Genomic DNA, 12168 nt, shown 5'->3' with positions numbered 1-12168 from the left:
TTTTCCAGAAATATATGTATTTTTAAAAAATAGGGATTTTTTTTTATTTGAGAGAGAGACTAGAAAGGAGAGGGAGAGAAACATTGGCTTCCTCCTGAATGCCCCCTACTGGGGATTGAGCCAGCACACCAGGCATATGCCCTTGACCAGAATTGAACCTGGTACCCTTCAGTCTACAGGCCGACGCTCTATCCACTCAGCCAAACCAGTTAGGGCGAGCAAATTTAATAAAATTATTTTATTGCGTTATCAAAGACATTCTTAAGTGAAACTTACTTTGCTTTATTATTTTTATTCCAAGTGTGTGTAAGTAACTATGAACACAGTGTGGTATCACTGCTTTGATCCATGTAAAGCACCAGCAGTTTTACATTATTGCTTTTGCACCATCAGTGTCAATATCAATAATTTGTGTCTATGTGTTTGTATGTTGTGGGGGAACATCATACATGTTTAAGAAGGTCAATCTCTGAAGGTCTCTTGGAACAATGGGAGACAAAAGAAACCTTTCAAAAGTTGGGCCTTGGCTCAGAAATACTCTTCCCACAGTCTATCTGCACGAGATCTCTGGGAATTTGCTGGCCATGTCACAATATTCACCTATTCCATTTGGCTGTGTACTTGTCAATGGGGCAGGAAATTATTATTTTTAGAGGGGAAAGAGAAACTCTACTTTGGCAACCAACGGCAGGCATAAAAATATTTATGTTTTGTTTTTGTACACAGGCCCAGCAGTTGCCTAATAGAATCATGGTAAGTTAGCAAATGATGCTACAGTGTTTATATAGAGAGCTTGACAAGAACCTTCATTAATTAGGACTTTAATATTTCCTTTCAAGTACACAGAATTTCCTTTTAAAAAAATTTTTTTTAATTGATTTCAGAGAGGAAGGGAGAGACACACAGAGAGAAACATCAATGATTATGGAGTATCATTGATTGGCTGCCTCCTGCATGCTCCCTACTAAGGATCGAGCCCACAACCTGGGCATGTGCCCTTGACCAGAATCAAACCTGGGACCCTTTAGTCTGCAGGCTGATGCTCTATCCACTGAGTCAAACCAGCTAGGGCTACAACTTTCTATCAAATAAATTTAAAAGCAAATACAAAAGGAATGGCTGACATCAGTAAAAATGGTGGTCCTCCAAAAATTCTCTCCTCCCTTAAAGCAATGAGATTACTGTCAAAAATGTCAATCAACTTTTTGGATGTACATCATGAGCAGTGAATCATGTCACTTCTTTCAGTTTGTTGGTGATTAGTCACTGCACAAAAAGGATGAAAATGTCCCAGAGGAAGTGACACCAACAAAAAACTTCACATTAAAGGAATTCTCAGAGATATTTCATGAGGTTTATGGGAGCTGATCCAAACTTAAAAAGGAGCATTACAATTCATCAAGGCATAGTGAAGATGCTTGCTTCATATTATAAGACAAGAAAAAAGGCAAGCACTGTTCAAACTATCCTTGGAAAGTTTTTTACAAAGAAAAACATTTTAATTATCAATTTTTCTAAGTGCTTCAGATTACAATATACTAAATAAATATTAGTTTTACTATTTTTCCCCATTTCCCTATACATTTATAATTGATAGTAAGAGTGTTTTTAATGTTTGACAAGAAATTTTAAAGGTCACAGAACAATGGTAATTCCTCCCATTGGTTATTAAGATTTCTTTGCTTGGCTTCAACTTGCAGGGTCATTTTAACAGTTTTGGCATTACTGTGCAAAATGAAGATTTCTTATATATAAAAGTTTACCATAAAATGATAAGTATGTGAAAAGGTAGCATTTCAAATCAATGGTAAAAGAATAGATACTCAAAAAAAAAGGAAGCCGAGGACACTGGTTAACAGCTAGGATGTGGTAAAGCTAGGATATGAATGCAGGCAAGCTGACTCTAGAGAATGTGCTCTTAACTAGTTTACTATATTGTCTCCGCTAGTATATATCCAATAAATGGTTCCTTCCATAAAGATTCTGAATTCATAAAAATTTAAAATTTTGTATATTAGGAAAGAATACTTGTGAAATTAAATGTCAAAGTACAAACTGGAAAAACAATGACAACGTCTGACACAACGAAGGGGTTAATATAGAAGTTAAAGCACCTTAGCTACCACAGCAGCAGGCTGTGGAGCTGGCAGACCATCATCCAATTTCTAGCTTCATCAATTACTACTTATGTGACCCAAGCAAGTTACTTATTTCATTTCTCATCTAGAAGTGGACATACTAATAGTGCTTACTTCATAGAATTGTACAGAAGATAAAATAGATAACAGATGTATAGCACTTAGCACAGTGCCTTATTTTAGTACAATGGACTTTTTATTTTAGTACTATGCAAAGATTGTTATAAATCAGTAAGAAAATGTGTGCCCTCCTGGGAACACACACCTACTCGAATTTCCTTTTTGAGTGAATTTTCTTTCTCCTAAACTCTAAGGGTCCCCATGAGACTTGCAACTATGGGAGCAATGGGCAGTGGCAGCTCACCCTGGGCTACCCCCTGAACCTGTCTCCAAGGCCTCCTTTGGCTCACTTTTTTCTCCTCACATTTCTAAACAGCCAACGCACCCCCACTTAGGTTCTCTCCTGTTGCTTCTTCTATCCTAGGCCTTTCCTTGTTTCACTGTCCCCAGCTTTAATAAGCGTACTTTCAAATTCAAAATCAATCAATCAATCAATGAACCAGAAAAGTATAATCAAACCAACAGAAAAAACAGACAAAAGACATAAAGGGCAGTTCATAAAGAAGAGAAACGATTGCTCAATATAGTAAATAATCAAAACAATGAAAATTAAAATAATACCATTCATTTTTCAGCTCATTAAATTATCTAACAATATTTTTAATTGTTAATACTCTAGGTTGATAAGAGTTTAGGAAATAGACACTAAAGGGAGTGAAAACTGATATATCCTGGCAATTTGGCAGTTTGATGAAGGGATTTTAGTTATTTTAAGGAAATAATCAAATAGGTATGCAAGGATATATGCATAAGAATGTTTACTGTAACATTTATAGTTTCCAATACCAAAAATCTATAAACAACCTTTATGTCCATCTGTAGAGGGCTTTAAATTAATAAACAGTATGAAAATTCCTTATAATGTAATACAATACAGTCAATAAAAATATTGATTAAAATGGTCTCAGTGACCATCATTTCCTGCTTGGTTACTCCCTGCCTCGTGTCTCCCTCTAAGTTCATTCTCTAAACAGCTACCAAACCCAAATCTAATCCTGTCTCTCCCCTGCTTGATGTCCTCTTGGCTGCTCATTGCAAAATCTTAAAACAGCTCTCCAAGGCTGGAGTCTCTTCTCTCTTCCTTCACCCAGAACTGGACATGCTCCTCAGCTGGCCTCTGTGCCCAGTTGTTCTCCCTCAGGATTTAACGTTCATCTTGTACATCCTCTAACAACAGTACCCTCCACTTCTCCCTTGGAGCTCTTACACATGTTATTAAATGTTTTTGCCATTATTTGTTTACTATGTGTCTCTTCCATTAGAGTTTAAATTCCAAGAGGGCAAAAATTATCTGTTTAGCCTCCATTTTATCCATTACACCTGCTATGGTGCCTAACATACATGCTTGATGCATTCATTGAGTGATTAAATGAAAAGCAAGCTGTAAAATATATAATGCATTGTGAGTCCAATTTGTTAAAGGAGGGACCAAAGACTCATATGGCCAGTAACAGACACAGAAATGGACTGCCTCCTGCAGGTTGGCGCGGGCCAGGTCTTTCCCAGAAAACAGGAAGGTGTGCCTCGGATGGGCGGGAACTTGCTGGGAAGAACAAAGCTGAGGGGGTGTGGGGGAAAGCCTCTAGGGCTCCAGCCCCTTTAGCTCCAGGCAATGGAAGAGGATGCCAGAGGAAGGGAGCAGGGGTGTCTCCTGTGGGCCACCCAAAGCCCAGGGATTGGGCACCTGCAAGACTCACCTGGGGTGTTAGACTCATAGCTATGGGGAGATAGGCCTCAGGGTGCACACAGCCCAGGGGGTGGGGGGGCATTAGGGCTTGGGGAAGTGTGGGAGCAACACGACACTCCTCACCTAGCACCACCCCACATGCCACTTCACTTGGGACCCTTTGAGGGTGGCTGCCCACTGTGAGAGTGAGGGGACTGTATCCGCATTTCTCTCAGGGGGCACTTTGTGGAGGCAGCATGGGGGTGGGCAGCAGTGCTGTTGCCTCCTTTTCTGTCAAAATTCTGACCTGGGTGGTTTATCAGCCACCTCAGGGCTTGCCCTCTATGTCAAATTCTTCTGCCCACTTGGTTCCTGAAGGAGGGCTCCTATCTTCCACATCACCACACCCACCCTAGATGATGCTAGGCCAACTTTTTTCTTCCTCCCTTCTGAGTAGTGGGGGTCTTTATTTCCCACTCAGCTCCAGACTTAATGTTTGCCACTAAGAAGCCCACCACTCCTGGAAAAGTCTCCTCAAACATCCCTCCAGAGCCATAAACACATTCCAAAGGAATGAATTCACCCATTTATTCAACTTTTCCCATGTGCAAGACATCTTTGATGGAGTGTCTTGGAGGCCCTTCTGTGAGGGAGAGGTGGGGCAGAGATGTCCAGAAGGCCTACAGGGAGGTTTGAAGTCTAGGCTTTATTTTAGAGCTGGGTAAAGAGGAGCTATTGAAGATTTCAGAGGCTATAGCTGGCCTTAACTTGTGCAAAATCTTGGGAGTGAAACAGCAGACGGGGAGTCAGAATGATTAACACGGGCGCAGTAGCAGTAAGATTTCATGTTGAGTGGGTGTAGGTTCTGAACCAGGGAGGTAGTGGCACTTCCCGTCAATGGGACGGGTTGGAGGAAGAGGAGGGAGCTCACACCTTGGGTGTTGAGGGAGAAAAGGAAAAGATAAGTATCTGAGGGAAGGTGTTCAGTTGCTTTATTCTTGGGGCAGGTGCCTAAGAAGGAAGACCATCACTCCTTATCCATCCCTGATACCTTGTTTGGGGAGATCCACCGCCCTCTATATTTTTTGTTTTGAGTCCAGGCTGAAGCCAGAGAAAAACAAGGATAAAAAAAGAGAGGAGCCACACATCGAAGCAAAGTCCACGGGGCGTAGGGAACTAGAAGGCCTCCTTCAAGTAATTCAGGCCTGGCACCTTGTGCTGGGCTTGTGGACGGTTCCCTTCACAAAGGCAACGTGACTCCGGAAGCAAGCCCAGCACGCACCGGGCTTGTGCGCCTGCGGGGCTGGGCCACCAGTGTCAGCTCACCGCCCGCACTGCAGCTGCACAGAGGCTGTGCGTGCTGGCTTTTTCTGAGTGCATCCACGCACATCCTGCCCCAGCCGTGGTGTCTTGCCCCAGGCAAGGCCCAATGAGACACTGCTGGCCCATAGGAGGTAGCCGACTCACTCTTCCCAAGGGCTCATGTCGGTGTCGATGGCCACACAGTTGTAGGCCGCATAGCGGAGCTTCTCCTCGCACACCTTGGCGCTGCCGGGGCAGGGAGTTTGTCAGTGCCAGGTGTAGAGGCCCCCATCACTACCAGGGGTGATGGGGCTCCGATTCGTACACTTCAGCACTTCAGCCACCCTAGGATGCCATCTTTCTCCCGCTCCCCACTCTCTGGGCTCGAACCTAGGAAACCCACCTGGCATATTGGGGTAGGAAGAGGGTGCTGGAGCAGGTGGAAGACTCAGGCAGCGCGTCTGTGGTCTCGCAGCTGGAGGCGTGGAGGGGTCAGAGATCAGGGAGAATTGTAGGGACACAGGGCAGGGTCTGACATGATGGGGGGGGGCGGGCGGTGCTGGACAGAAGGCTGGCCACAGCCCCTTCAGACCTCCCTCCCACACTCACCCCAGCTTGTCTGGGTAGATGTAGATACGTGCAGGCAGACGGCTACGGCCTGTGACAAAGCGGAGGAAGCGGCTCCGGTCCTCTGGATGGAGAAGGAAATCAGTGCCCGCACTTCCAGCCTGACTCTGTATCCCACAAGCGAGGTCAAACCCAGGTATTGCTCTGCCCTCTACCACTGACCATTGGTGAAGTTGTTCAGTGCCTCCCAGAAATACTGCACCCGTGTGTCAGATGGCTCGAAGTCCTCGAATCGGGCTGGTGGTGACAAGGCCAGAATTCATTCTCGTGTCCCAACAGACATAACCCTTAAGCCCTACCCGGTGCTGCCCTGCCCTGCCCCACACTCACTGAGCTTGCGCAGAGCGTCCACAGTGACCTCTGGGTCCCCGCACACCTTCTTCTCTAACTCTTGCCAGGTCAGCAAGTCCAGCACAGCCTGCGGCACCACCTTCAGCAAACCTGTCTGCATGGCGGCCACCTGGGGAGGAGGGGAAAGGACTGGCTGGGGAAGAGCCACAACTCCCAGCTCAGTGTGTGGTGGGCCACTTGGCCTCCACTCATGGAGATGACGGGGACATGGTCTTTGCTCGGCACTGCGAGTCTCTTTGTATTCCACAGACCAGCAGGAGTGTGGGGCGGAGGGATGATGGGGGACAGGGCTCTTGGGATTGGGAACTGGTGGCCTATCAGGCTGGGCTCTGGGCTCTTGTCCAAAGCTCTCTGTTCTCTGGCCTCTGGGCAGTACCTGTTCCTTGCTTTCTTCCAGCCGTGCCTTCTGGACCAGTTGGATGAAACGGGAACGGTCCTCATATCCCACCACGATGCCTGTACCACCGGGGATCAGCTCCACCACCTGCTGGTCACTCAGTACAGTGGTGAATGTTAGCTCCTTCCCAAATTTGAACTCAAAGGTCTCCTTGTCCATTCCTTCCATCACCTCCAGGAGCTTCACCTGGGGGTTGGAGAGAGGCAGGAAGGTCAGCTTTTCATTATGGAAACAGTCATTTTTCCTCAAGGTGCTCACAGGGCAGCAGGCCGAGAGAGAAGTGAAGGGATCGGTCAAGGGCTGTGAAAGTAACAAGACAACATGTAACAGGCTTGGAGATCAGGGAGGCACCATGGAGAAAATGGCATCTATACTGAGACCCAAAGGATGGCTAGGAATTGGCTGGGCCACAAGGAAGTCTGGGGAAAGAATATTGGAAAAAGGTGGAAGAACAAAAGGCTTAAGGAATCTGTTTGGTTGGAACCCGAATGTGAACCAAGTGGCCACCTAAACATGGGTCATGTAAGGTCTTTCTAGATTTTGTATTTTATCCCTGAGCTGAGCCATTGAAAAGTTTAAGTGAGTGTGAAATATAAATTACTCTGGCTGCTAGAGATCAGATGGGTAAGAGTAGATAGGGACAGTAGCCTTTATAGTTAGTGGTTGGGTTAGAATGGAAGGTGGCCTGAACTGGAGGGTAGTAGTAAGACGGGAAAAGTAGACAGATTCCAGGAGATGTGACAGAATGTGGGAGGTGAGGGAAGAGGAGTGAAGAAGGAGCCTGAGGGCTTCAGCAGGGAAGGGGTGGGTGGCAGTGCCATTCTGGGAGAGGGAGCTCTAGAGGGCGGTAAACTGGGGAGATGAAGGGTGTGCTGAACTGGAGATGACATCATAGAGCAGACATCCAGCAGGCAGATGCATATATGGCCCAGGCTTCAGAGAGAAACTGGGGTTAGAGGTAAAGATTTAGGAGTCACCAGACTATGGATAGTAGTTGAGAAACTGAGAGTAGATGGGACTGGAGAGGGAGCATGTGTGTGGTAAGAGAAGGTTCAGGACAGCCCTGGGGAACAGCAACCTTCAGGGGCTGGCAGAGGAAACACTAACTCCAAGCCTGACTCACCAGCACGGAATCCACAGCTGGGAAGTCCTTGCTCCAGCTCACCTCCTCACCAGACAGCTGCTTCCACACAAAACCAGGCAGAGCCAGGACCTGTGGGACAAATAGTCATTAATGTCTTCTCCTCCTGAGCTGCCCAGGTTTGGCTGGTCCTTCTTCCTTCCAGCGTGCAGGGCTGATCTGATGGGGTGCAGGTTAGGCTACTCACCAGGAACTCCTTACCCCGAAGGGCAGCCCCCATCAGCTGTCCAATCCACTCGTACTTGGCAAAGTCCCGGCAGGAGGGGTTGGGCACATACATGTCCCGGGCCTCACCTGTGCCATTGCCCTGCCCCGAGACAGGGTTGTCAGCATGGCATGGGGTGGACCTACTTTCTTGTCTGAGGTTTCCCAAAGACATCCCTGACCACCTTTCCCTGGGGGCCCGGAATGATCCCTCTGAAGGTATAATGGCTCCCCCTCCCTATCTGCCCAGGGGCTGTCCTGGGCAACTTGGACCCTCTTCTGCTCTTTCTCTAGCTCAGCCTGGGACCTGGGAGGTTTGCAGAGACAAAACAGCAGAAATAACTTGGAGGTAAGGGTGGGAGTACCTGGTTGGCCGTGCGCACAAAGAAGGGCAGAGGCACAGGGGTGTCTGCCGAGCTAGGACACAGCTCTTCTGACATGTCTGCCAGGCTATCCCGGAAACCACCCCCTGCAATGACAGACAGATGCCCTCAGCTGGGGCGCTCAAGAGCTCCAGCCCCCATAATGGAATAATAAAAGCAGGCCCTCAGAAGCCCCTTCCACTCTAACTGGGCAGGGTGGTTATTGTCCTCCCTCAGGGCCTCACCTTGGTCAATAATGCCTTCTGCAATGAATTTACACTCCCACCACTGGTCATAGCGCATGGGCCACCTGTAAATGGGGGTGGACCTCTGTCATCATGCTGGCTAGGGCTCAGGACAATTCATCAACCCAGACACCAGCCAGGAGTAGGGCTACAGAGCGATAGTGTGAGGGGCGCCAGAGGCAGTGTGTGGGTGTGTACGGGCACATCTACTCTGAGTAAATCATTCAGCCTCATGCCATACCTGTAGTCCAGGGGCTTTTCATACTTGTCAGAGGGCTTGAGGCCTTCATAAACCTGGGGCAGGGGAAAGAGGAGGGAGTTGCAGGAGCCTGTGTCAAGACCTAGCCCCACTCTTGCCCAAAGATCTTGCTCAGGTCCCTCTTGACCCAGCCTCCTAAGCCCCTTATTGGCCCTCCCTCAGTACAAGCCCAGGTAGTCCAGACCTGGGTGAAGACAGCGTTCTTGCAGGCGGGATCCCTTAAGGGGCAGGCACGGTGTTCCATAGCAAGGCGCCGGTTGATGTACAGGCGTGGCATGAAACTGGGCTTGCTGCTCTCTGAGTCACGCAGGCACTGGGCCACCAGGCTCGGCCGCTGATGTGACAGCAGCAGGAACTGCTTCACTTGCTGGTGAGAAAAGGTAACCAGAGGAGGACTGGTAGGCAGTCAGCCTCTGTCCAGCCCTGGAACCTTCCTCCATGCCTGGACACAATTCCACCATTCCAGCCCAAGCCTAGTCCATCCCTGTCCTTGTTTCCAGTCCCTCCCTTAGACCAGCCACCAGGGGGAGCTTTCTAAAACAGAAAAATTCCCAACTTTGTCATAACTCACTTAAAACCTTTCAGTGGCTTCAAGGACCTGGGACAAAGTCCCTGCTTCACAGCCTGGTCCTCAGTGCCCTCTGCTACCAGAGCCCGCTTCCTGCCCACTCCCTCCCAGCCTCATCCCCATGCTATAATCACATCATCTAGATGCTGCTAGTATGCCTCAGTTCATCTAAAGTTGCTAGGAACTACCAGTATACACCTTTTATGCAACCTGTTCTATCCATGCTGTCACCTTTCCTCCCCCAGCGCTTGTGTATTTCACAGACTATCTGGGGAATAGCCCCAGAAAGACTAAATTTGACTATTTGCCTCTGGCTTTCTTCCTGTGTACCCAGAGCCCAGCAAAGGTCCAGGCCTAGGTTAAGTTTTAAGAACTCTCTGCTGAAGAGTGAACCATTGCATGAGTAGAAAGGGGGAGCCCACTGCCAAGACCAGCACTGGATGGGCTAGGCTCACCTTAATCTCACTGAAGGTGCCCAGCGTGTGGTCCCAGGCAGGTACCAGGTGGTGCAGGACGCTGTCTAGGATCTTTATGAATCTGGGGTGGGTGGGTAAAGGTAACTGCAGCTGAAGAGTTTGGCATGGATGTCAGACCCCCTCAATCCCCAACACACAGGTAGTTACAGCCAGGGCCCAGGGCTGCTCTGACACTTGAAGTTGAACAGCTTACAGTATAAGACCCGGGGGACTCCACATAGACAGGATAGGGGGAAGGGAGGGGGAGAGCCTGGCGGGCCCAGGACCACAGCCACCTCTGCAGGAGAACAGCTCTGCGGTACAGGACTTCTGGGTCAGTGCCTTCCAGGCGTGGGTATCGCACCAGGCTGGCGGGCTGGAAAAGGTCTGCATTCAACCCGAGCTCCCGCTGTCTAGATGACTTGATCTTGACCCCTCGAAGACGCACATCAATCCCGTCATCTGGGGGAAGGAGAGGGGAGGTCACTTGCTGTGCCTGTTGCCTCCTTGGCCTTCAGTCTTGAGAATGTCTCCTTAATGCTCAGCCTTTTGTCACCTTTTGCCCTAATTACTTGGGACCTTTGAGATCCCCTTCTACTTACCTATTTCTGATTATTAAATTCTTTGCTGGTTCTTCCGTCCACCACTATATCTGTTGGAAAGCCTGTGGGTCCCATCTCGGTGCCTCTTCCAGGGGAGCCTTAAAATCTCTGTGGCTGTAAGGCAGGTCTATACCCTGGTACCTTACACCTGGCTCAGCCCCCAACGTTTCAAATCCTGGAGTTAGTTCAGCTATCGCCTTCATCTCAACGCTAAGCCCACCGCCTTCTCCACATTCACTTCCATCTACACAGTGGGGCTCCTTCTCCCTCCTCATAACCTTAAGCCCCACCTCGGCACTCCACAATGCGGATCTCAATGATTGGAAGGTGGACAGTCATATCCTCCAGGACACAGACATCCCCGATCAGAGTCCTGAGGAGACAGATGTTAGATACTTTGGGTACTCCTTGCTTTCAAGGATCTCTGGGATCTCACCCAACCTTCCAAGCTGGGCCATCCCCACTGCTAGGATCATGCCCCACCTCCCACCCAGGCCAGCTTGCTCACTCGTCAATGCTCACGTCACTCAGCTTCTTCAGGTTGTCCCCTTCGCCCCCATAGACCACCACCCGCTTAGGCATGAAGTTGTCATCTGTGGTATCAACTGTGAGAAGCAGCTTCCTAGGGGGTCAGAGTACACATGTGGGTCTCTGTACACCCACAGACACATGGCGCGCCCACCCTGTCCTACTCCGAGCCCACCTACTTGACAATGGTGCCCTTTTTCATGGTAAGCCGCACCCAGTGCTGGCACTGGGATCCATCGCTCTCCCAGTAGGTATCTGCATTGCTGTCTGTCAGGCAGGACACATTGAACTCCTCCTGGGGAGGGACAGGGGGGTGGAATCAGTGTTTACCCCATTCCCTGCACTGGGAGTGTGCTTTGGGTCAGGGAGGAGAGATGACACAGTGGATCTGGGTTAAATGTGAAGCCAGTATGAGTGGAACTGTCTAGGGCAGTGGTTCTCAACCTTCCTAATGCCGCGACCCTTTAATACAGTTCCTCATGTTGTGGTGACCCCCAATTTCATTGTTACAAATCGAACATAACTAAAGCATAGTGATTAATCACAAAACAATATGTGATTTTATGTGTTTTCCGATGGTCTTAGGCGACCCCTGTGAAGGGGTCGTTCGACCCCCAAAGGGGTCGCGACCCACAGGTTGAGAACCGCTGGTCTAGGGGTTCCTAGAGGATTTCCCAGATGAGGGGCTGCACTGAGTCTGGCCTATGGGGATTCAGGTTTAACCCGAGTCTAGAGGTGAGGGTTCTGGGGGTGGGAGGAGGCCCAGCACCCACCGTGTAGGAGGAGACATCTATGCTCTCCACATACTGCTTCACGCTCCCCAGGTTCTCATCCTCCTTGCCCAGGTGGTCGTACAAGAAGTGGATCAGGTCCTCGTCGCACTCGTAGGTCCACGTCGGGGGCACATAGCTAAGCAATCCCAAATCCTTCATGAGGGCGGGCCCAGACCTGGGCTCCTCCTCCCCATCCCGCCCAGCTCACTCACAGCAGCCTTTGAACAGCTTCCGTGTATGCCTCCGCGGGCTGGGGCCTCGCTCCCAGGCGATGGGAGTAAGTCAGGTCCACCACCTGCTCCCATCTGGGGGGTGGGATGGGGAGACATCAGTGCGCAGCGGGACGATGCCCCAAGGCCTGGAACCTTCACCGGAGCTCCAACTCCTCCAAACGACACCACCCACCCCATCCCCTCTGCAGGCCCCGCCC

At 49.3% G+C, this 12168-nt stretch overlaps 1 protein-coding gene across 1 annotated transcript; it reads right to left on the bottom strand.

The window, feature by feature from the left end:
- Positions 1-3001: 3001 nt before the first annotated feature.
- On the bottom strand, positions 3002-12060 carry HECTD3 (HECT domain containing E3 ubiquitin protein ligase 3; the record flags this gene model as incomplete). The annotated part of the gene is made up of 19 exons (XM_006769277.2): positions 3002-5472; positions 5630-5701; positions 5836-5917; positions 6016-6090; positions 6184-6313; positions 6581-6787; positions 7725-7814; positions 7930-8049; positions 8312-8415; positions 8554-8618; positions 8795-8847; positions 8997-9179; positions 9836-9917; positions 10132-10297; positions 10728-10810; positions 10946-11059; positions 11145-11260; positions 11739-11874; positions 11951-12060. Coding segments are annotated over 19 exons (2073 nt in total), but the record flags the coding sequence as incomplete, so codon positions are not given.
- Between the last annotated feature and the right edge of the window lie 108 nt (positions 12061-12168).

Source organism: Myotis davidii, unplaced genomic scaffold, assembly GCF_000327345.1.
Source record: "Myotis davidii unplaced genomic scaffold, ASM32734v1 scaffold924, whole genome shotgun sequence".
Lineage (NCBI taxonomy): Eukaryota > Metazoa > Chordata > Mammalia > Chiroptera > Vespertilionidae > Myotis > Myotis davidii.
This window is presented reverse-complemented; position numbering and strand designations above follow the sequence as displayed.